Source organism: Diabrotica virgifera, chromosome 8 (genome assembly GCF_917563875.1).
Source record: "Diabrotica virgifera virgifera chromosome 8, PGI_DIABVI_V3a".
NCBI classification, from domain to species: Eukaryota; Metazoa; Arthropoda; class Insecta; order Coleoptera; family Chrysomelidae; genus Diabrotica; species Diabrotica virgifera.
This window is the reverse complement of record NC_065450.1, coordinates 101,378,824-101,406,206: the sequence shown is the minus strand read 5'-3', so window position 1 is coordinate 101,406,206 and position 27,383 is coordinate 101,378,824. Positions and strand designations below refer to the sequence as shown.

The following is a 27,383-nucleotide window of genomic DNA, read 5'->3' as shown; positions in this document are numbered from 1 at the left end:
TAAGATTGGGTTTTACGTATATTGAATAAATGTTTATCTTTTTGCCGGATTGAATTTTAATTGATATGCTATTGCACATTATGTCATTGATTTGGTGAAAAGTAGGACTGTTGTAAAATTTAATTAATTTTTTTAAAATTATGGCTACTCCACCATATCCGTCATCTCTATCATTCCTAAAGACATTATAACCAGTAAAGTTAATAAAATTACTTTTTTTTAACCAAGTTTCTGATATTAATCCTATATCTATTTTATTGTCATACAAGAATTTTTCTAAATAACCCTTATTTGTTTTAAATAATCTCGCATTCCATTGAAGAAATGAAACGTTAGCCATCACGAGGTAATAATAATTGTGAAATATTGTTTTTTAATAATTCCAACGTTTTTTTATCTAAATTGTGATTAATTTGATTTAATGTTGCTGAAATAAAATTTACTATTATTTCTCCTATATTATTTTGATTATCGTTTTGTGTTTGTGTTTTGTTAGAATAAATGGGATTATTAAGAATATAACAAGGCTGACTTTGTACTTTTGGTGTTTGCAAAATTTTTCTGCGTGCTTCCATTGTTTCTTTATCTACACTACTAGAATCAATACTACTTGATCGTTTTCGTTTATATATTGTATATCTATTTGAAGTATTTTCTTGTTCTTTGCTTACTGTTGAATAATATTTTTTATATTTATTATTAGCTTCATAATATGTTATATTTTCATTATTCATAACTTTTTTTAATATATTCCTGTTTTTGTCTTTCTGTACAATCTGCTCCCTTGTCAGTAGCGCTGTGGTTTCCTTTGTACAATACACAAAGTAAATTATTCGGATTGGAACAATTAGATTCGTTTTGTTCCTCGCCACATCTTTCACACCTATCTTTTCCTCTACATTGAGCACTTATATGCCCAAATCTCAAACACTTTAAACATTGGATTATTCTGGGTGTATAATTTTCCACCTCGTATATCATTTTTTCTATTATTACATTTTTTGGTATAGACTGACCTTTAAAAGTGACAATTACGGTTCCTGTTTTTACATAAATAGTATTACCATTATCTTGAATCACTTTCCGCATAATTCTTTTTACATGTAATACTTCGAACTTAATTCCAAATCTAGGTTTAATTAATGATAATAAATCATTATCTTCTATCTCTTTATCTACCAATTTTATAACACCTTTCTTTTGAGTAAAAAACGTTGGAATATATGCCTCGTACTGTTTGCTTTTTAGAATTTCAGAATCAATTAATTTATTAGCACTAGCAAAATTATTTAGTTCTACCTTGATTTTATTTCTACCAACTATTGTAATTTGTGTGATATTATTTTCAATTTCAGGTACTGAACTTAAAATCAATCTAGCCGTGCTGATCCTGTGTAATCGACCAATGTTACCGTTTTTATTTTCTATATGTACTATATAAGGTGCATTATCTCCAAATTGATATCTATGTTTTAATCTTAAATTTATTACTTTATTTAAATTTTGCTTACCTGACTTATCTGTTTGATTTAAATTTGTCAAAGTTTCATCGTCATTGGAACTAAATTTGTTACTTACCTCAATAGTGTTACTTGTTTGGTTTTGTTTGTTTGTTACCTTATTATTTAGCCTATTTTTATTTAATTCCTCATATTCCATCATCCCATCTCCTTCCATTTCTATAAATACATAAAATTTCTCTTTATCTGGAGGTTCGGGTGGTATACCTTCCATATTACTTATTTTCTGAAATTTAACTTCTAGTCGCGAAATTTCACACTTTCTTACAGAGCACTAGTTTAGTACTTCTTTATACAACTAGCAATACTCAAAAAGTTAAGAAAAAACCTTAAAAATTAATAATTTTTAGGAGGACTTCTAAATAAACTGCCTTTCAATTTGACGTTTATTTGACAATATTAAATTGAATCTTAAAAACCAACGTGACAAAAATAATGACAAAACTTCTAATTGACAAAAATACTTAACTGTCAGATCCATTAGTATTCTGACTTACTAACTTACGCCTATGCTAAGGTGATTTTTTTTTATTAATGGCTTTGACATAGCCAATTAGCCAGACTATTTGTTTTTTTTTGTATGGTATTACAATAACAATTTTAAGTTAATATCTAAGCCTACTTATTATCTAAATTTACAGGGTGTTATAATAAATTAATGGATACATTTTTCAATTTTGTGTGATATTTTTACAATTTTTAATTTTATTATCTAAGCCTATTTAAAATTTAAATTTACAGGATGTTACATATTCGTAAGGACATTGTAACGTCTGTTTATTTTTTGGAAAAAGAATTTCGTTTAAATTGACAGGTAAAGGACAATTTAGATCAATTATTTTTTCATACATTACTTTAATATTTTGTCTGTGCTGTCCACACTCCAATATGAGGTGCTGTAGATCTCCTATTCCACCACAGGCGCAATATGGGTTATCACTGATACCTATGCTGTGTTTGTATGCTGGGGTTAGTGCGTGATTTGACCTCATTCTGTTTATTGTTTTTATAAATAGCCTATTTGATTCTTGTTTAAACCATCTCTCATTGGGAATTAGTGGTTGGCAATTTCTAAAATTTATTCCCGTTGTACTTTGGTTATATACACGTTGCCAATTTTGTTTGCATTGGTTTTACTGATATTATCTATATCGGTTACTGGTAGAAGTATGTTGTTTGTTTCGTTTGGTTAAAGCTGCAGATTTAGCTAATTTGTCGACTTCTTCATTTCCAAATATTCCAGAATGTCCCCTAACCCAACAAATAATAATTGAACTGCCCGAGGAAGTAATATCATAATATAGACTCTTAATTTCTATCTCAATGTGGTTTAGATTTTTTGTCGATTGGATAGAAGTGAGTTTGTCCACAATACTTCTACAATCGGTGAAAATGATATAATTGTCCATACCAACAGAGGCTATATATTTTAACGCAAGTAATAAAGCTGATAATTCGGCAGTATATATTGAAGCTTCATTAGGCAATCGGCATGATTCTTTGTATTCAGAATTCCAGTGATATATTGCACTTCCCGTTTTATTTTGAATTTTGGAGCCGTCAGTAAAAATATATTGAAACATAGGCCACCTGTCTTTAATTATTTTGTTGATAATACTTCCTGGAAGGTTTGAATCTATGTAATTTGTTTGTATTACCTTGGAAAAGAGAGTTTCAGCTAAGGTGATTCATAACAATATAATAAGATCTCTGTGGTTAGGTAGACTGCCATCGTCTACACAGGCTATTTCAGCTACTCAATCAACCGCTAACTTGGACGCAGTTGCCGAGCTAGCTGACACAGTCTCTGAAGCTATAGCTCCTAGGGCCCAAATCTCAGAAACTTCTAACGCGCTAGAAAGTACCATCGGGAAATTGACAGCCGAATTAGCTGAAATGAAAATTCAGCTAGCTAGCTTGTCAAATGCTCAAGCACAAACGAATACATACCGTCGTAACCGCAGCAACTCAAGAGGCAGACCTTATCCTAGAGACAGGAGCTACAGCAGGGAACGTAATAGTGACATTTGTTGGTATCACTACCGTTTTGGTGACCGGGCTCAAAAATGTACACCTCCGTGCAAGCATCAGGAAAACATCGCGGGCAGTCGGTGGGTGCGGCATCCGATCCAAGCCCAAAGTCTCGCCGCCTTTTCGTAACAGACTATGATACCAAAAAACAATTTTTAATCGACACCGGTGACGATCTGTGCGTTTTCCCGCGAAAATATGTACGGGGTGCACGCGAGAAGACTACATACGAACTATACGCGGCCAATGACACTAAAATCGCGACATACGGTTATGTGAACTTGACCTTAAATATCGGACTACGGCGTGATTTTACGTGGCGATTCGTAGTGGCGGACATTTCAAAGCCTATTATCGGAGCTGATTTTCTTTCTCATTTCGCTCTCCTAGTGGACATTGCTAACCAGTGCTTAATAGACAGTACGACAGCCCTTCGAACTAAGGGACTCGTTAAAGATTGCTTAGATAGTAGCGTAAAGTCTATCGCGGAAGTGTCGCGTTACCATGAACTGTTGATACGATTTCCGGAAATCACGCGACCCGCCGGTATCGTGAAAGACATTCAGCATCAAACCAAGCACCACATCGATACAACACCAGGCCCACCCGTTTTTTCTATACTGAGGGTTTTTCTATACTGAAATAAAATGTGGTTCCTTGGGTGCCTACAGGGTGTTTTATCTAAAAATTTAAAAACTATTTTTGCTCCGCATTTTAAAACTATTCGACGTATCCTTTTCATACTTGTCAGAAAGTGTGACTACTAGACACCCTACTAAATTATGATAAACAAACGTTTCTAGCTATTACCAGAGGCGTACGATGCTGAATGGTTGACCCTTCACAAATTCTACGCCACTGGAGGAATTACTATTTTAGTGCCATTTTTAGATTCTCCAATACTTTCTACGTAAATAATATACTCTTTATTGGTAACGAGGAAGTCATTAGTTTTCGAGATATTTGAAGTTAAATATGAAACGGCACAGTTATTTTGATTAATTTATTATATGATTCATAATATGATTAAAATTTAAAAATTATTTTTGTACCCAGTACTTTAAAACTATTTGGCGTATCCTTATCATACTTGGCAGAAAGTGTAGGTACTGTACACCCTACTAAGTTAAGATAAATTAACGTTTCTAGCTACTACCAGAGGCGTACGACATGGGATAGTGGATGATTGACCCTTCCCAAATTCTACGCCACTTACGAAATTGCTATTTTAGTGTAATTTTTTGATTTTGCAATACTTTTTATGTAAACGTTATACTCTTCATTCGTAACGATAAAATGATTAGTTTTCTAGATATTTAAAATTAAAAATGAAGCGACACAATACATTAATCAAAATAACCGTGTCGTTTCATTTTTAACTTCAAAGATCTCGAAAACTAATGACTTTATCGTTACTAATGAAGAATATATTATTTTCATAGAACGTATTGGAGAATCCAAAAATTGAACTAAAATAGCAATTTCGCCAGTGGCGTAGAATTTGGAGAGGGTCAACCATTCACTTTTCCCCGTCGTACGCCTCTGGTAACAGCCAGAAACTTTTGTTTAACATAATTTAGTAGTTTGTACAGTACCTATACTACCTGCCAAGTATGAAAAGAATACGTCGAATAGTTTTAAAATGAACTATTTTAAATGGGAAATAAGCCAGAATTTTACCAAAAAAAATGAATTTATTAACGTTTCGAAGCCCAAGTCGGGTGTCGTTGTCAAAATACAAAATAATTATTATTAGTTTTAAAATGCTGAACAAAAATTATTTTTAATTTTTTAGATAAAACACCCTGTAACTCAGTAAGAAACCACATTTTATTTAAGTATTTTAGGTTAAATCTTCGTATTTTGTGCTAAGGTTTCTTCAGTTATTATATGGACAATTATTAATGAAACACCTTGTATAGGACAGTTTTGCACTAATCAGCACATTTCTGGATTAACGAATATTGTGGCAGACGCACTATCTCGAGTCGATAGCATCAAGAAAGATATCGACATCATGGACTTAGCTCTCGCACAAGAAACAGATCCAGAACTGCAAACTTTCTTAAGAGAGATAACATCACTGCAAATAAAGAAAATACGCTTTTCTGAACAAAACGTAAGTTTTTACTGTGACATATCAACATCTACAGCCAGACCATTTGTACCGAAACCACTCTGAATGGCAATTTTTCGCACCATGCATAACATAGCACATCCCGGAATGAACAGTTCTGTGAAGATGATCACAAAGCGATATGTTTGGCCTCCCATTAAATCAGATGTGAGGAAATGGACTCGAGCGTGTCTACAGTGCCAAAAATCAAAAATATCGCGCCACATTGGTAGGAAGTTTTCTACCACCTTCCAGCCGATTCGAACACGTCCACATTATAGTGATGCCGAGCTCAGAAGGAAACAGATACTTTCTAACATGCGTCGATTGTTTCACACGTTGGCCAGAAGCCTTCCCAATGCCTAATCAAGAAGCAGACACATTAGTAGCCAGAACATTTTTGTCTGGTTGGATAGCTCGTTTTGGCACTCCTAAACGCATCATAACAGATTAAGGCCGACAATTCGAATCGCATCTCTTCAAATCAATCTGCAAATTAACTGGAACTACCCATTTAATGACAACCGCCTATCATCCTCAAGCAAATGGTATGGTAGAAAGGATTCATCGACAGTTAAAAGCAGCAATTCGATGTCATGAAAATATCCGATAGACCGAAAGCATACCTTCAGTTTTACTGGGCATACGAGCAGCGTGGAGAGAAGATTTAGGTACTTCAGCCGCCGAACTCGTTTATGGAGAACCATTGTGTTTGCCAGGGAACTATTGTTTTCGTCGCAAAGAAACACCGACGAAAGTGCTCACATTTAATTAAAAATACTTAAAAACCATTTCGAAAATCTCCGTCCTAAGCAACCGTCGCAACATGGATCCAAAAGCACCTTTATATTCAAAGACATGAAAACCACCTCTCACGTTTTCGTCCGCCGTGATACAAACAAAAGCAGCCTAGAAAACAAATATCACGGTCTTTTTCCTGTAGTCAAACGGGGAGACAAGACTTTTGTCGTCCGTGTAAATGGAAAAGAAATAACAATTTCCAGAGACAGATTGAAACTGGCGTACGAGTTTCACGAAAATATCCATTACTAGCCAGGAAAAATGACAGTGTCCAGCAAAACGAACCCAGACAATGACCCCAGAAGAGAAAAACAAGATTCACTGGAAGATACCAAGCAAGTGTCGGTTAAAACATTTTTCAGTGAATTCAGTGATTTTTTCCCCTCGTATAAACACTGCGTTGTTTTTTTTTTCTCTGTTATTTTCAATTTTCATCATAGGTATGCTTTTTCTCATGAGGATCTTTCAGTGCGTCACAGTTTTTCGATTTCTTTCTAACGCATTAAATTGGATGTGACAGAAAAAAACGCACGTCGGTGATTACATTTCGTCGGTGACATTTATAACATTTATTCTAGTTGTCAATAGATGGCGCTATAATAGAACATAAAATAATTTGCGAATTATATAACATACCTACGAATATAATCTGAACAATTTAAAAGAATATACAAATAAAAAATACCATTTTATAAATGCAATAAACACAATTGATTTGTTTTTATGTCAAATTGCAAATAAAATTTGACAACTGTCAGATTCAACTAAAATGTCATGTCACTAAAATGTATATTATCACGGACTTACCTTTTTTTCTATCATTTGTGACGCACTGAAAAATGCTCATGAAAAGAAGCATAGATATTATGTATTATCTATCGTCTTATAGTCTCGAACGGGGGTGTATAGCGACACGCTTCATTTATTATTTTTTTTATTGCTAATTTTAAATATTAACTTTCTTTTCTAAACGAAAATAATATGGGTCATTTAAAATTCACAATTGTTTCTATACGAAACCAGATGGTAAATGGTAATGGCCTGTTCAGTCTCAGTTTAAAAATTCCCCATTAAATAGTAAACCTTATCAGACCTTATGTCAATGAATCACTTTTTGAATGCATTCGAGGACGCTTCTTGACAGAAATGTTTTCAGCTTTTAAAACATCAGATAAAGGACCAGCCTCTTTATGTCGATAAATTAATCTTCAACGTAAAACCACAGACATGTATTTTTTTTCAGTATGTATAGTCACAGCAACCACCCGGCGCGGACACACCACCACACTCGCAAAGAATAACAAACCCTCTTTCGATCAATATTCACGCTATTTTACCGACACAAATAAATATATTATTGACGAGTTGTTGTTTTTACACTTATTTTAATTGAAGTTAATCGTTCCCGAACACACGTCGGAACAGATATAAAGAAATTCTTGTAAGGATTACTATAAATTTTTATTTTTGTGGAAATAGGGTATGTTTTATTTTTCACTTTCTCCAAAAAAAAAAAATTCAAAACGGTTCTCTTATTTTCACCATAACTTGCTTAATTATTTTGATGCTATTAACTTCTGGAGCTCATTTGATAGGTATTCCGAAGTACTTTCGTACTTTGATAAGTGTTTAGCAGGTATATTTTATAAAATGCATCGTTTTCCCGTTATTTAAGCTTGAATACTTAGATTTGAATACTCGTCGAAAAAAATATACATTCAATTACCCATAACTCACTTTGAATTAACATTAGTTTAGTTCTTTAAGTGAGGAGTGTATTCAATTTTTTATTGTCTTCAATTTTGGTAATATTAACTTTGGAAAGTTTTTCGTAAAAGTTTATAGTTATTGAGTTATACGTGCAACAGTTTTAAAACATGCATTTTTACGAAAAAATAAAATCTTTGATCTTTAAAAACTCAAAAAGTATCGATTTATGTTAATAACTTTATATAACAAATTTTGCTTAGAATTTGTCCCACTATCGATTTATAATAAATTATTTTTAATAAAATCATTTTCACCCCGAGAAGGGGTGCATCCACCCCCAGGATAAAATCGCAAGTTGGCATCATGTCACCTTTGTTGCTTGAGGTATCTAACTACTAACCATTTTTCATGAAAATCGAGGGAGGTTCAACGAAATCGGAGGTGAAAACCTTCAGTGACTGCACTATTATAGTAACAAAGTTAAATATTATTTAAATTGCATATTTGTTAATGCTTGTATTCTTTATTTCCCACGATATTGGGTGGTCCTTCGGATTGTAATTTATTACATTGCTTCTTACGCTCTAAATGGTAGTAAGATTGCCATCCTAATTTATTGTTCATCTTCCTTCATTTTTGTTGAACAAGTCTTCCATTTTATTTCTACCAACAATAATAACAAATATCAAGTTTGATTGGAAATTTATTTTAAAATATTCACATTAAATAAATAAATACTTTATTTATCCGATTATTGTACGTAAATGTCTTAAACAACCAAATATATTTGAACTCATTTATCAGCCGATTATCTGATCCATTTCCTTAAACTTGTGAGTAGGTATCTCGTCAATAATTTCAATACTATCACCTGCATCTATTGCCTTCAACGTGTTTAATAACTTTTTTCTATCACAAACACTAAATTTGTCCTGCTTTTTCACGTTGCCGTTTCTATCCTTTTTGCTTTTGATTATGTAATTATCTGAAAGAATGTCCTTTAGAAAATCGTCGTTAAGAGGATCGAAATTAAAAGAATCTTTGAGATTATCCTCAAATTTTGTTGTTTTTTCGAAAGTGTCTAACAGAATGTCTGTATCCTTTTTGTATAGCTTTAGACTTTTCTTCTGGCACTCCAGTCGTTCCGAGCACTTTCTGACATTGGCCACTACGTCGGAACAATAAGTACCTGAAAAAAAGTATATTAATTAGGAATAAAGACATAATTTTTATATTACTTGAAAAAATAAACTGCTTTTCAATATCTGCCTTCACAAAGACCATATCCAACAGACTGGAACAACGCTACTTTGATTCTACTACACAAAGCAGGAGACAAAGCAAATTTAGAGAATTACAGACCGATTAGCCTACTCAGCCATATGTAAGTTGTTTACGTGAATAATAGTTAAGAGAATGTAAAGAATATTAGAAACTAAATCAACCAAGAGAACAGGCAGGATTCCAAAAAAGTTAGGGAACTAATGACCATATACAAAGTATAAAAACCCTAATTAATGGAGAAAGTAGTGGAATACAATAAACCTATAGTGCTAATATTTATTGATTTTCACAAAGCCTTTGACACAATTGAGCTAAGCAAAATATTAAAGGCTCTTAAAAAATGCAGACTAGATTATAGGTATACAAAATTATTACACAAAATATACCTAAAGGCAACAACTACTGTCAAATTACATACTAGCAATAATCTCATAAAAATAGAACAGGGGGTTAGACAAGGAGAACCAATGTCACCTAAACTTTTTAATACGGTGCTAGAACATACTTTTAAGGATTTGAATTGGCTGACAAGGGGAATGAACTGATGATCTAGGAATGGTAAGAGAAATGGTACAGGAACTCGTGGCTACAGAAAATGTAGTTTGATTGTATTGTAAATTTTGGTACCCAACCAGAACATCAGTATTGGTGGGAAAGAAATAAAACACGTTGATAGATATAAAAACCTGAGACATGAAATTATTATTAGCATGGATAATCAGACCCATAAACTGAAGAGAAGAATCGGTCTTTGGTGGGCAGCATATGGAAAACTAAGAGAATCTTTTAAAACTGAACTGCCCACATGACTGAAGAAAAAGGTATTTGATCAGTGCGTCCTCCCATTCTTGGCATACGGAGCAGAAACACTTGTCTTAACAAAAGCCTCGGCTACCAGAGAGTCACAAAAAGAAGGATGGAGCGTTTCATGTTACGAACAACTCTTTGAGAGATAATAAAGTGAAGAGATCAGAAGGAGAACCAAGGAGACTGACGTTATCGAAAGGATAGCCAGACTAAAATGGAGATGGGAAGAACACATAGAGAAAATGACAGATAGACGACAAATGATAGATGGGCGATGGAGAAAGAATTTATTGGAGAATAGACCAAGGGAAGACAAGAGAAGCGTCTGTTGACCATCTACAAGATGGACTGACGATTTAAGAAGGCTAAATAAGGCCTATGTTCAGCAGTGGACTTTTGAGGCTGGATGATGAAAGACATAATTTAACGGGGCTATTATGTTAGTTAAAAGTTACAATGAATTAACTAAAGTTGTGCGTAAAAGAACTAAATGAAATGTAAAACATAGACAAACTTGCAATAAAAAAATGTAAACAATATAATTGACTCAGTAAATCGCAACATTAACTTAATCCCATCTGTAGAAAAATGGGAAAAATCTTTGGAAATATAAACAACATCATCATCATTCTCTTTGCCTTATCCCTATGCGGGGTCGGCTTCCCTTATTGCATTTCTCCATACAATTCTATCTTGGGTCATATCAATATTAGTCCCCTTTACCAACATGTCCTGCGTAATCGTTTCCCCCCACGTCTTCTTTGGTCTTCGTCTCCTACTCCTTCCAGGAATCTGCACTTCAGCAATTCTTCGTATTGGGTAATTAGCGTCTCGACGTTGAACATGACCAAACTATCTCAACCTATGCTCTCTCATTTTGGCATCAATTGGTGCCACACCTAGACTTCCCCAAATATTCTCATTTTCAATTTTAACTTCATTGAAATTTTCCTGTCACACAGCATACCACTCGCTTCCTTCCACTTCACCTATCCAGCCGTAATTCTATTGCATGCATTTCCATCTATTTCTCCATTACTCTGTAATACCGATCCCAGGCACTTAAAACTATTGCTTTTTACAATCAGTTCACCATCCAAAGATACCATTTTATTTGTATTAACTCCATCTTTAAATGAACATTGCAAATACTCTGTCTTTGTCCTACTAAGTTTTAAACCTTTTTCCTCCAGAGCTTGTCTCCACTGTTCCAGTTTTTGTTATAAGTCTCTTTCACTATTTCCTACTAACACGACATCATCAGCATACATTAAGCACCATGGAATGTTACTCTGTAGTTTCGCTGTTATCTGGTCCAAAACTAATGAGAATAAATACGGACTAAGCACCGAGCCTTGGTGAAATCCTACTTTCACATGAAATTTTTCAGTCTCTCCCACACCTGTCCTAACACTAATCGTTACTTCCTCATACATATCCCTCACAATCTTTACATATTCACCAGGGACTCCTTTCTTATTGAGTGGCCACCACAGAATCTCTCGAGGAACTCTTTCATATGATTTCTCAAGATCAATGAATACCATATAAGCGTTTGTTTCTTTATTCCTGTATTTTTCCATCAACTGACTTATAATGAAAATTGCATCTGTTGTTGATCTGCCCTGCATAAAACCAAATTGATTCTCGGATATTTTGGTCTCTTCACATATCCGTCTATCAATAGTTACTCTTTCCCATATTTTCATGGTGTGGCTAAGCAGTTTTATAGCCCTGTACTTTGTACATTGTTGTATATCTCCCTTGTTTTTGTAGACAGGTATTAGTATACTGCTTCTCCATTCGTCTGGCATTTGTCCAACTTCCATAATTCTATTAAATAAACCTGCTAGCCACCTTGTTCCTGTCTCTCCCAATGCTCTCCATACTTCCCCAGGAATATCATCTAGTCCTACCGCTTCTCTTTTCTTTATTTTTTTTAAGCGCTTGAGCCACTTTCTCGTTTTTTATTTTGGTGACCATTTCTGCTATTGTCTCCGTTAACTCTACAGGCTGTCTGTCAAATTCTTCATTTAGTAAGCTGTCAAAGTACTTTCTCTATCTCTTTTTGACATCCTTTTCGTGAACTAATATTTTATTATTTTCATCTCGGATACATCTAATCTCATTAAATTTTTGCTTTATTTGCTCTCTGTGTGGCTATTTTATATATTTTCGTTTCACCTTCCCTGGTGTCAAGTTGATCGTATAGGTTTGAATAAGCGTCTGCTTTAACTTTTGCTACTGCTACTTTCGTTTCCTTTTTCGCCACCATATAGTTTTGAAGATCTGTGTCGGATCTGGTTTTTTGCCACTTTATATAATTTTCCCTTCTCTTTTATTTTTCCTTGTACTTCGTTTGACCACCACCAAGTCTTTTTATCCTCAAACTTTTTTCCTGACGTTTTCCAGACGAAAGTATTTCAATAGCAGTCTCTCTAATAATACTGGCCATTTTTCTCAAAATTGTATTAGGGCTTTCTTTCATGTTCCAACATATTTTGTCTACTATTCTTTCCACGAATAGACCTTCTTTCTCATCTTTAAGCATCCACCACTTGATTTTTTGTGGTCCTCTCCGATATTTTGGTTTAGCTTCACTTTTTACTTCGATGTCCAGAACAAGCAGCTTATGTTGTTGGCTGACTGTCTCAATAACTATTACCTTGCAGTCCTTGCATTCACGTATGTCTTCTTTCCTTATTGGGACCGTGCAAGTTCGGCAAAGCGACCCCTATTTCTACGCTCTGTACTTTTATTCGCACTTTTAATTATATTGGCCAATTATATTAGTCCTGGTTACTGGATAATTGTCAAGGCCATAGTCCAAAAAAATAATAAGAAGAAAAAATAAGATGCAGGTTATGTTATGCAAACGTAAACAATTGTATGTAGTAAATAAAATTAGTTATTAAAATGCAGTAATGCAAGCAAAATACAATTAATTAAATTTACCTTTATATAATAATTGCATATCATATCGATATTGTCGAGCAATATATAATTTTTCTGCTTCAATGACAGAATGTATGAAATATACGTCAATTTGACAATTTCAATTGACAATATGAATTATTTAAGATAGTTGCAATATTTCTCCGCGACTCGCGCACGGTCGTTTCTCGTTTCCCTTCCAAGTACTTGCACACCGCGAATAATGAAGTAGTCTATTTGGGATTGATGTTGTCCACTTTTGTAGGTAATAAGTTGAGTTTTTCTCTTTTTAAAGAACGTGTTAACAATCGCCATATCTAGTGCTGTTGCTAATTCAAGCATATCATCTCCAGCTTCATTTGTAGTTCCAAAGCCTAATCCCCCATGTATTGCTTCGTATCCTGCCTTGGCTTGGCCCACATGTGCATTGAAGTGACCTCTTATTATAACTTTCTCCTCTGAAGGAATATCACTCAGGACGTCTCCTAATTGGTCGTAGAAAGCTCTCTTTCATTCTCACCCAGACCTGCGCGCGCGCGCGCGCACACACACACACACACACACACACACACACACACACACACACACACACACACACACACACACACACACACACACACACACACACACACACACACACACACACACACACACACACACACACACACACACACACACACACACACACACACACACACACACACACACACACACACACACACACACACACACACACACACACACACACACACACACACACACACACACACACACACACACACACACACACACACACACACACACACACACACACACACACACACACACACACACACACACACACACACACACACACACACACACACACACACACACACACACACACACACACACACACACACACACACACACACACACACACACACACACACACACACACACACACACACACACACACACACACACACACACACACACACACACACACACACACACACACACACACACACACACACACACACACACACACACACACACACACACACACACACACACACACACACACACACACACACACACACACACACACACACACACACACACACACACACACACACACACACACACACACACACACACACACACACACACACACACACACACACACACACACACACACACACACACACACACACACACACACACACACACACACACACACACACACACACACACACACACACACACACACACACACACACACACACACACACACACACACACACACACACACACACACACACACACACACACACACACACACACACACACACACACACACACACACACACACACACACACACACACACACACACACACACACACACACACACACACACACACACACACACACACACACACACACACACACACACACACACATACATTATCGCCGAAATGGTCTAGTGGTTACGACGCTTAACTTGATCGGGCCATCCGAGTTCATTTGCCAGCCATAGCCATATTTTTTTCAAGCTATTTCGAATAAAAAAAATCTAGTACAAAGAATTATATTGAAAAAAAAATATTGGGATGACTGGGATATGAACTCGTATTCCCTAGGGTCGTAAGTCGTAACCACTAGACCAACTGTGCGATAATGCGACGATTTATAACGCTTAACGTGTGATCGAGAAACAAGCAAGTTCATACATTAAATGTAAATTAAATATATTAAATTAAATTTTAATTTATAAAAAACTTGGGATAACTACTGATACAAGATTAAAAAACCACTAAAGGCGGTAAAAATGAGTGGCGCACACAAAATTCTAGCTACAAATAAGCTGATATGAATATTACGTAGTGCAAAAATGTATTTTCATTTTGATGGAAAATAAAATTCTCGTTTTATTTTGAAAGATTTTTCCATAGTATTTGCTAACTTTGAAGTAAAATGCGCCAAAAAAGAATACCTTTGATCAAGTTTGCAGTTTGAGACCCTTTTGTGGCGCGTTTTAGTTCAAATTTAACAAATATTATGGAAAAATCTTTCAAAATAAAACTATCGTTTTATTTTCCATCAAAATGAAAATATAATTTTGCGCCACTCAATATTCATATTAGCTCTTTTGTAGCTGTAATATTGTGTGCGCCACTCATTTTTTACCGCGTTTAGCGGTTTTTTTTATTTTCGTTTATATTATATATTACCTATATTAAGTTTATGATAAAAAAGCGATTAAAAAAATCATACTTACCTAGTTTATTCTGAAACTCAGACTCAATATTTTGTGCAGCGTTTTTAATAGCATCATTCACATTTGAACTTATATTTTCCAGTCTCTCTTCACTTGTATCCGACTGAGTTCCATCTGAAGATTTATTATTGTTATCTGACGAACTCATGTCTGCCGATCTTGTTCTAACATCTCTTTCACTCTTCTCTGTAGAGCTAGTTCTAACATCATCAAAACTGCCTTTTTCTTCGCTGTAAGATTCGAAAAAGCCGAAGGATAGTTCTGAACAATTTTCCGATTCACCACTTTCTCTTGATTTGGACCCGCTTGACAGTCTGTTTTTAATAACTTCCGATGGTATACTAAGCATATCGTTAGATTTTCTAGACGACTCTTCAGTTTTAATATACTTTATTGGTTCTAACTTTATATTTGTAACTGGTAATTTTGTATCCTCATTATCTGCTATCGTTGACAGTCTCTCTCTTTTATTATCCGAGTTTTTCGATTTTAATGGTTGAGGAATTGAACTCAATGTGGTCATAGATATGGATTGATTGGTTAACCTATTAAATCTGTTTTTGCGTGGATGCACCACATTTTCTCTTGCCTAAAAATAGTAGGTAAATTAATACTCTCCGGTAAATGTGGAGTAGATAGTGTACATAAAATGGCGTCACCTTACAATGTGTCTAGAAATATTAAACGATGGCTACTTCTAATTTTTTTATGAGGTCCTAAATGTCATCAGTATAGGTAAACGCTTACCAATCATAGATAATAACCCTAATAGGGAATATACTAAACAACGAAGACAATTTATTAAATAATTTGGAATAGACCTAGTAAAAAGTTATAACTTTTTATATATGCAAATTAGGGCTGCATCCTCAGAATTAATTTCTCATATTAGATAAGCTGTTCTGAAATACTCTGGAATGCCTATACAAAACCGACCTAATCCACCACCAGGTAAAAAAGCATTGCAAATAACAGCAGACCGATACCATTGTATAACTAGACCAGTGTAGATAAACAATGCCGATACATAGGATGGTGTCCCTTTCGTTGGGGATAATTTCTTATCCCCAGAAAAGGAAAACACTTTGCAAATACAGATATTTTGCACACTTTGCAAATGTTGGTTATGCGTGGATCCTATCGTAGCCTGCTGTGAGAAGTGTATTCAGCAAAAAGCTTAGAAACTGTCCTCGTGATTAAATTTTCTATTTCCTGCGTAGCTAATTTTGCTGAAATCTTTATGTTCTTTAGTAGAGTCTGATTAGGTATTGTTTTGGTCAGGTTTAGAATCGGCATAGAGCGGTCATCTCGGACCGGTCGGCTCGGAACGGTATGATCGGCAAAGTGTACCCGCGCACTGACTCGGTCACGTTGGCGTCCTCGGCATCGGCACATTAGCACATCGGCAGTTTCGCACCGCGACGCGACTGTAGTTTCGTGTCAGCAACAGTGTGATATAGACTTCAGTCATTTTAAAAATGAGTTCTAATAGTTCATCAGATTCTGAAGAAGATGTTATGATTGCCTTAGCGTGCAATGAATTACAAAAACGAAATCCAATTCGGCAAAATTTAGGTCCAATGCTTTTTAAATGCATCCATTTTTTTGAATCCTGAGAAAACTAATAAGAATTTATGAAAAAATTAAACGCAGAATGAAAGATTGCATTATTACCGAGGGCCGAAAGTCCTTAACAACTTCTATAACGTTTATTTTAATAAGTTACAGAGATGAAAACGAAGAGAAAATTTAATGTAATTTTTAATTTCAAATATATTATTATACATTTTTGTAATCAGTATTTCAAAAGCTTTTAAACGAGGTGTCACATAATGTACTTTCCTATTTAAAAAATCAAAGTTATGACTGTCACCTGAAGAAGAATCGCGTAAAGTTCGAAACATTGATGTTAAAATATTCTATGATTATTTTAAAAACCGACCTGTCCGAGCGTTTTGTTTATGTGCTGAAAATAAATAAGTTAGTATGGAGGGTAACACTTATTCCAGCGCACTGTATAAGTACAATAAAATTGCCACATTTTCAATTAATCAATCAAACTTTGAACTAATAATAGATAAATATAATATGTATCTAGTACTAAGGGAACATCCATAAACTGGAAAAAGGGTGAGGGGGACTTTGGTTATTACGACTGTGTACGTCGTATATTTTTATTATTTGTGGTATTGTTAGTCCAGGAACCGAAGCTTTTCACCCCGCAATTTTTACAGAATTGATCGATTTGCTTGACAATTTGAGAATAAGTAGTGGATAGTCCAAGGATCAAAATCTATATGATGCCGAAAGGCGCTTTTATTATGGGGGTGGTTGCCACCCCATCTCGGGGGTGGAAATTTTTTATTATATTTTGACAGCAAAAGTTGATATGGGCCATTCCACGAACATACGCCTGTTTTGGATTACTTCGACAACGAATATTTTACTGTGCAACATAAAAAGTTCGAAAGTAAATAGCGCTAATAATTATTCCAATAAACAAAAATGTAATTTGCAATTTACTTTCGTTCTTCTTATTTTGCACAGTAAAATATTCGTTGTCGAAGTAATCCAAAACAGGCGTATGTTCGTGGAATAGGGTATAAAAACATTCATTCTAAGCAAAAAATGTTGTATACATTTTTTTGATAAAACTAATAGTTTTCGATTTATTCGCTATCGAAAGTGTTAGTTTTGTGTGGAAAAAATCAATGTTCTTCTAAGTTGATAGAAAAGTTGATAAAAACATTCATTCTAAGCAAAAAATGTTGTATACATTTTTTTGATAAAACTAATAGTTTTCGATTTATTCGCTATCGAAAGTGTTTAGTTTTGTATAGAAAAAATCAATGTTCTTCTATAGTATACTCATTTACTATTCACTCAATGTTTGTCGTAGAAAAAAAATTTTTACACCAAGTTCTTAAGAATTAAATAACCTACAATTTAATTTTAAACATTTCTTCTTATCTTTGATGCTAATCTTTCTATTCTGAAGAAAATGGCATTTTTTACCAAATTGCAAACATTCGTTATTCGCTTTAAACTTCAGTTTTTTTAAAACTAATCATTCTAAGCCAGCCAAACTTCCAGAATCTATTAATAATACACAAATAAAGAAGAGTGAATAAGGCCAACGCCTAAAAACACCGCTAACTTGCATTATTATGCTTACAATTGAATTTCTCCTTTTTTTTCTCAAAAAAATATGTTGATTTTTAACCGTAACTTTTTTATTTTGTATCTTAAAAAGTTTGGTATAAAAGAATTTTGTAGGTTTTTACAAGATCTACAAGACTATTAATATTAGATATTATTAAAATGCTTAGTCACAAAAAGAGGTGACTTTGAAAGGGTTGGTAAAGGTGGCTTTTGCATGCTATTACAAGTTTTAATTGTCAATAGCTCACTTAATTTTTGTCATAGAAAAATTTTTTCATACCAAATTCTTGGGAACTAAATTAGCTACAATTTAATATTTGCATATTTTTTCACATCTCTGATGCTAATCTTTCTATTCAGAAGAAAAGGCCATTTTTTCCAAACTACAAAAATTCGTTAATCGCTGTTAACTTCATTTTTTTTAAAACGAATCATTCTAAGTCGGTCAAACTTCTCGAACTTATTAATAATACATAAATAAATAAGACCAAATAAGGTCAATGACTAGTTTTAATTAGGGTGGTGGTTACGGGGTTGCTTCCGACCACTTTTGCGCTGAAAAAAATAGGGACTGACATTCTTTTCATTATAAGTCACTTAATTTTTGAGCTAGAGACTTCTTTTTTATTTCTATAGATAGATATTTTTAAATTATTTAAATTAGTTTTTATAAGTTATTCTCGAAAAATGCATATTTTTCCCGTCTTTTGACTTTGAAACTACAATATTTAACATTTGACAAAGGAGAGCTTACATATAATAAAGTATACCTTGATTACTGTTGGTCTTAAAGAAAATTAAAAAAGACGATTTTGTTTATTTTTTCAAATAGTACATTTTTGTTAAGTAAGGTTGTTTTGATAAAACGAAAACTTTTGGAGTTATTAGCAGAAAACTTATTAAAAACATTGATTTTTCGATATAATACTAACACTTTCGATATCAAATAAATCGAAAACTATTAATTTTATCAAAAAAATGTATAGGACATGTTTTGCTTAGAATGAACGTTTTTATCAACTTTTGCGGTCAAAATATAATTAAAAATTTCCACCCCCAACAGGGGGTGGGAACCACCCCCATGGTAAAAGCGCCTTTCGGCATCATATAGATTTTGATCCTTGGACTATCCACTACTTATTTTCAAATTTTCAAGCAAATCGATCCATTCTGTAAAAATTGCGAGGTTTTGTTCTATTTCAAGCTTCATTACTTGGACTATGTTTGGTATATTTAAATTTAATTTAATTTAAACAAAAGGTTCACGAATATAATTATACCCTATTTTAGAATAAACAAGAATTTATATTACTTTTATCGCATACTTTTCATTGCGTTTCATATTTCCTTTTTATCAGTCACAGTCATAATGTTACCATATAGCACTTTTGTACCGAACGTCTGGCTGGCAGCAATAAAAGATATATTAAACTGTTGTTCATTTATTTACTGAATATTCTGTGTGAAACAATTCTTAAAAGAATGAATAGAAATAAAATATTCTATTCTATTTAGTTAGTAGGTAACATTGTATTTATATACCTATTTATGAAAGAAATGGCGTTGAAATCAAAACAACATAAGTATCAAGATTTATTTCGCTGGTACCTATGATTAATGTGATTCCTAATACATTTACAGTGAAAATAATAAGTCTTTGATAAGTGTTGGCAATACAATTTTTTTTATATGCGTGTCCGCGAAGATTATAACTCCCAAAATATTTATAACGAAAAGATTTAGCTCATAATAAATGCCGACGAAAACAATTATTTCCCTTTCTCTTTATGTTTCTGCCGACGAAAACAATTATTTCTGAGAACTTTTTAGTAATTATAATTTTCGTGGACCCACAAACAGAAATGATGTTTTTTGCTGATACTGCTGAAAAAATAAATTTTTTCGCTAACACTTTATTAGGGATTATAATTTTTACAATCATATGACCGAAAATAATATTTTTCGCGGCGTTCATTGAAAGTTCTACTCTTAACGGTAATTTTCGGAGTTATACTTTTCGTAGGCGGCGATATGATGCAGTTAATAAAGTTAATAAAGAATTTGCGTTTCTTAAAAATTATAGACGTGTATTACCTTTATTATATATTAGAATAACTTTAGACTAGGCTGTCATACCCTGTTCAGATTAATGTGAAATACGAATTATATTAGTATATATCAGACTTATGAGGTATGCAAGAAAAATAAAAAGAAAGAAAAGAACTTTCGACCCAGAAATCTCAGGATATTGTTCGCTGTATCTCCTGAAACTGTTAAAAAATTCAATTAACAAAGTCAAAATGTGAAATGCGCTTATTACGCTGCTATGTATTCAGAATGTTGTTCTATGGAATGGGAGCATGGACCCTCACGGACAAAATGTGCAAGAGGATTGAGGCTTTTAAAATATGGGCTTACCGCAGAATATTGAGGATATCGTGGATGAAAAGAGTAACAAATCAAGCGGTAGTGCAGCGGCTAAACAAAGAAAGTGAAGTACTGAATATAATAAAAAGAAGAAAACTAGAGTACTTTGTCCTCGAGATGAGAAATCCGAAATGTGAAATGCTACATGTACTTAATAATGGAAAGATAGAGGGAAAGTGCGGACGCATAAAAACATCCTGGCTTCGAACCTCCGCCAGTGGTATTAGGGGAGTCAAGATAGAACGAAAACATGCATTGTTTCGGAATAACTCAAACAAGCTTATATTTTTCTAAAACTTTTTTTGTTAGTTTATATACATGGTAAAGTAAAAAGTTCTACTCACAGATTTTGCCGCTAATTGTTTATTAATTGTTTAAACAATAACAATTATTTTGTATAAATAATTTTAAAAATATCGTTGACTTCATCATTTTACTTTGATCGAATATGTTTCTATTTTGTTTTTGATTATGCTGAGCCCGAATATGGCATTACAATTTGAAAATTCTTATACAGAAGCTCTTATGCAGTAAGTCTGCGTAGATAGGAACCATATGGGATTTTTTTTATTATCAATTTAACGAAAAAAAGTTATTCTCCATAAAATGCTCTGAATAGTCTAAAATCTAAAACTCGACCAACAGATATGAAATTATATCCATTGTATACGAGTTATGTCAAAAATATGAATTTCGTTAAAGAGTAAAGTACCTTTATATTCCAGAATATTAAAAATTGTTACTATGAAAAGTTATTTGGAATTAAAAACTCTGTTTTAATATACAATTACATCATTCTAATTTTTCATCATTCTAAATTTTTTCAATTTTTTCTCAAATTACGCGATACCCTCATCATTTTATTATTATTATTATGATATTCTTCATAAAATGCTCTAACTGGTGTAAAATCTAAGATATAGCCATCAGATATTAAACTTTTTCGATTTTATACGAGGTATGTAAAAAAATATGAATTTCGCTTAACTGTTAAGTTCCCTTATAGTGCACAATATTTTAATTAGAAGAATGTAATTAAACATTAAAACTTAGTTTTTAATTCCCAACAACTTTTTTTTAATACCAATTTTCGATATTGTGAAATTTAAAGGTACTTTACTCTTGAGTGAAATTCATATTTTTTGACATACCTCGTATAAAATTAAGAAAATTTGATATCTCATGGTTGCATCTTAGATTCTATACTTAGGTAAGTTTTACAGGAAAAAGTTTTGATCACTTTGTATAAACATTTTTTTGGAGGTATGTAATTTTGGATTTTTGTATTATAGTCCAATCAAAAGCCATTTTCTCGTGGAATTTTGAGAACCAAGGTCGATTTCCTTGAAAATTTGGATTTAGGTAATAATTATATCCTTTGTCAAAATCTATCCTATGTCGAACTGCGCTTTTGCCCTGGGGGGTGAAAACAACCCCATCTTGGAGATGAAAATTTTTAATCAAAATTACTATGGAAATCGATATAGTGACCAATTCTGAGTAAATTTTGTTCTATAATTTTTTTTGCAAAATTGACACTTTCCAAGTTGATTGCCATTGAAACCATTTTTAATTGAAAAATCTCACGTTTTATAACTGTTTTTCATGAATAACTTAAAAAAATTTAATTTTATAGAAAAAAATCATTAAGAACAAAATTGTAGCTAATTAAAAGCAAAGAGATTTGCGTCTAAAAGACCTACGTAATCTCAATAACTACTGAGTTATTGCTCTTAAAACGATGGTTATTTTCGAAAAACATCGAAATGGAGAACATTTAATCTCAAATAACTAGAATTTAGTGCAATTTTTTGGGAAAACTTAAAAGATATATTTTAAAGCTCATTAAAATACCTTTCAAATAAGCTCTTACAAAAGTTTTTTACATAAGAACTGACTGACATGATGAAAATATCTCTGCTTTTTTCTTTTTAAAATGTAAAAATTATACCCTCGTCGTTGCAATACTAATAGAAATGAATAGCTTCCCGCTTGAAATGAACTTTATTTAGGTATAATTGATACGATCCATGTGATTTGATCGCTTTGGAATGCTTAGTTTAGAAAAAATAGTTGATTAAATCGAAAATTACATTTTTAAAATTAAAAAAAAGTGCATTTTTCTTAAATAAATCTAGAAGTATTCATAATATGAAAAAATGTTTTAAGTATTAATTGTAAAATTTCTTTACTGAAAATGTTGATTTTTTTTGTTTTTGTATCACGAATACTTTTAGGCTTATTTAAGAAAAATACACTTTTTTTAAATTATAACAATGTCATTTTCGATTTAATTAACTATTTTTTCCAAACTAAGCATTCCAGACCGGTCGAATCACATGAATCGTATCAATTATACCTAAATAAAGTTAATTTCAAGTGGGAAGCTATTCATTTCTATTAGGATTGCAACGACGAGGGTTTAATTTTTTACATTTCAAAAAGAAAAAAGCAGAGAGCGACATTATTTTCGTCATAACTCAGTCAGTTCTTATGCAAAAAAACTTTTGTCAGAGCTTACTAGAAAGATTTTTTAAGAGATTTTAAAAGATGTTTCTTAAGTTTTCAATCGTACATAACTTGAAAAGTGTCAATTTTGCAAAAAAATTTTATGGAACAAAATTTACTCAGAATTGGTCACTCTATCGATTTCCATAGTTAATATTTTAATTAAAAAATTTTCATCCCCTTGATGGGGTTATTTTCACAACCGGGGCAAAAGGGCAGTTCGGCATAGGGTAGATTTTGACAAAGGTTATAATTACTACCTAAATCCAAATTTTCAAGGAAATCGACCTTGGTTTTCACAATTCCACGGTTTTACAGTTTTTTACCGCTGATGAGTGGTCTATTACATTTTTTTATCTTTCTTAGTTTTCTCCAAAAGAAATTATTTATTTCATTTTGTAAAGTAAAATAATTTAGTGAATTTCAAATATTACATCCGAAGCTTTAAAAAACACCTATAAAATTGTAATAAATCTGTTCAAACTTGAGTAATATCGTCTTAAAATGGTAGTAATTCTGTAAAACTACGAAGTTTCCAAAAATTACATTTTTTGAGACGCCGTATCATTTGAATTAAATTTTTGAGATTTTTTTGAATGAAACCTCGTTTAGCAAGATGTTTTAATGGTAAGTTGTGCAAATTTGAGAGTTTTATAAGTAAAATTATATTAGTTACACATTTTTAAATGATTTTTAAATAAAATTCATGTAAGTCTCACTTTCCGCCCACATCGTACTTACGCCTATACATTTTATTTCTTTTTATTATAACCGTAAGATAGCTTAATAGTTCTGCTTTCACGACCAATTTTTAAAATTTCATTTGATCCATTAGTTAAATAATTACATTAAAAAACCTTTCACTTCGCCGAACGCTAGTTTACAGTGCACCAATGTTTGTGAGAAGGGTGACTTTAGCGTTATAAATAAAAAAATATAGAAGCTACAGATTTAATTTTAGAAAAATCTTTATATAAGGTTTTTTTTGTTGTAAAATTTTCTGAATTTTTCAATGGTTAAGTAAGTTTTTTCTAAAATTTATATTTTCGGAGTTACCTATTTAAAAGAACATCTAATTTCGCAGTTCATTTGTTTAATAAGAAATGAAGCACCCACTTCTCGAGTAGAACTTGTTGATATGTTGTTTATTAAAAAATTACAAAAAGTTCTATCTTGTTTGATTTTTTCCGAATTTAAAATCTATATGCACTCCCCTATATGGAGTGAGCACCATGACACTATTTAGGTCAGCTGTGGACAAAGTAAAAATCATGCCACTGATCTCCAATGTTCTGGGAGGACATAGTCGAGGCATTGAAGCACAAAAATAGGCCTTACTGTCGATTTTTAGCGCAGTAAGACGGATTTTAATGCAGTTTGGTGCGTTGGATTCGTGAGAATTGAGAATGTCAGGAAACTTTGTGAACTAATGTAATGAATAAGAAATCTCAAATTGCATTTGTGCATAAGAAAAATGCATTTCAAAAATGCATTTCGGTAAATAGTGGGAAAAATTGACTCAATTTTCTTACTCGGGGGTTTTTGGGGTCGCTGAAAACAAATATGAGGTCGGCGAGAGTGTACAAACTACCTGGTGCCTACAGCGGGTGTAATAAACGTCTTCCTCTGGAGTATTGTGGTAATTTATCATATAATTGGCTTAAACTCATTACTCTGTGGTTTTTGGGGTCGCTGAAAATGAACATAAGGTCGGCGAGAGTGTGCAAACGACCTGATGCCTGCAGCGGGTGTAATAAACGTCTTCTTCTGGAGTATTGTGGTAATTTATCCTATAATTGGCTTAAACTTATTACTCGGGGGTTCTTGGGGTCACTGAAAATGAATATGAGGTCGGCGAGAGTGTGCAAACTACCTGGTGCCTGCAGCAGGTGTAATAAACGTCTTCCTCTGGACTATTATGGTAATTTGTTAAATAATTGGCCCAAACTTGTTACTCGGGAGTCTTTAAATATCGCAACGACTAAATTCTAATTTCATATCATTTAAAGCAGTTTAAATTAAGGCGCAAGTGAATGATGTGGTTTTGCCTTGAGAGAAAATTACTAGATACATAATGTACTTAATGGCTATTGCCAAAAATAAAAAGATTGTAGTTGAAAAAATTCTTTTTTGGATTGTCAGCATTTAAAAAGGGTATATTTACAAACACAAATTTGGCTGCATGGAGAGGACAGTAACATGAACCCAACCGATTGGGGATAGGAAATACAAAATAATGTACTAACGCCAGTTAGAATGACTCAGCCACCTGGTGCTCCATACATTTTAAATTTAATATTTTGTAGTTGTAAGTCAGACTGCGGCAACATATGCGGGTGCAGGAAGCATGGGTTAGTTTGTAATTTAGCCTGCAAAAATTATGCAGGCTCTGATTGCACAAATATTGCATTTGACTCGAGAGAGGAGGCAATAATGAAGAAGAAGATGATAATGATGAAGAAAATGAATTTTAAAGATAAATTACGATAAATCTTGTATAATGAACTTTTTTAATCATAAATATATTATAATAATAAAAATTTATGTTTATTTATAATAAAAATACCACCCTTTTCGATCACTATAGTTACATCGAAGAAAATAGATTACCCCAAAAACCCCCGAGTAATGAGTTTAAGCCAATTATATGATAAATTACCATAATACTCCAGAGGAAGACGTTTATTACACCCGCTGCAGGCACCAGGTACTTTGCACACTCTCGCCGACCTCATATTCATTTTCAGCGACCGCAAAAAACCCCGAGTAATGAGTTTAAGCCAATTATATGATAAATTACCACAATACTCCAGAGGAAGACGTTTATTACACCCGCTGCAGGCACCAGGTAGATTGCACACTCTCGCCGACCTCATATTCGTTTTCAGCGACCCCAAAATCTCCTGAGTAAGAAAATTGAGTCAATTTTTCCCACTATTTACCGAAATGCCTTTTTGAAATGCATTTTTCTTATGCACAAATGCAATTTGAGATTTCTTATTCATTACATTAGTTCACAAAATTTCCTGACATTCTCACGAATCCAACGCACCAATCCGCATTAAAATCCGTCTTACTGCAAAAAAATCGACACTTCAATCCTTCAATGCCTCGACTAACAAGGCACTTACAGAAATTAAGAAAATGTGAAAAAATGTCAAAAATTAATAATATCTAAATGTATCATTGATAATTAGTCCAGAAAGCCACTGCGCATCCGCTAGGAAAAATAGTCCGATTCGGATTTTGTGCACAATCTTACTGAAAAAGGACCCCTTTTAACAAATTTGCATGTTGCCAGGACCAAAAGTGGGTCAAAAATTTTTTAAACGTTTTTTTTTTTGTTTTTTCCTAAACTTATTTTTTTTTGCATAGAACAAAGTTTTTTTTAGGTTTTTTGGATCATTTCAATATTTCAAACAGAAAAGGTCTTTAGTGACATTTCTCTAAAGTTGATAGTTTTTGAAATATTTTATAAGCGATTAAAAATTGAAAAATTGCGAAATTGGCCATTTTTAACCCTCAAAAACTATGTGAAAAACTGAAAATTTGAATGTTACCAAGGTAGGTAGATATTCTTTAAACATCGACTGATGAAATCCCGAAGAGTTTTTTGCAATACAGTATTCAAAACTCCTTTGTTTTTTAATTGCTAATCAAGCGTGCGCGACACTATTTTCCACTGACAGAGTAGTGCAAATGAAAGGAATAAATTCGTTATTTCGTAAATCGGCGACTTTAAGGAAAAAACCCGAAACAGGTCGATTTTTATTTTTAAGTTGTGATATTGTGGCATATATGGTATACTAGTGACGTCATCCG

At 33.2% G+C, this 27,383-nt stretch overlaps 1 protein-coding gene across 1 annotated transcript in view; it reads right to left on the bottom strand.

Annotated features, from left to right (window-relative positions):
• Positions 1-8,863: 8,863 nt before the first annotated feature.
• Positions 8,864-27,383, bottom strand: part of LOC114336494 (lebercilin-like protein) — a 52,743-nt gene continuing 34,223 nt past the window's right edge. The window contains exons 5-6 of the mRNA XM_028286868.2: positions 15,465-16,053; positions 8,864-9,367 (exon numbers count right to left, since the gene is read on the bottom strand). Coding sequence (XP_028142669.1) covers positions 8,979-9,367; positions 15,465-16,053 — 978 coding nt within the window. The 3' untranslated portion in view covers positions 8,864-8,978. The remainder of the gene's footprint in view (positions 9,368-15,464; positions 16,054-27,383) is intronic.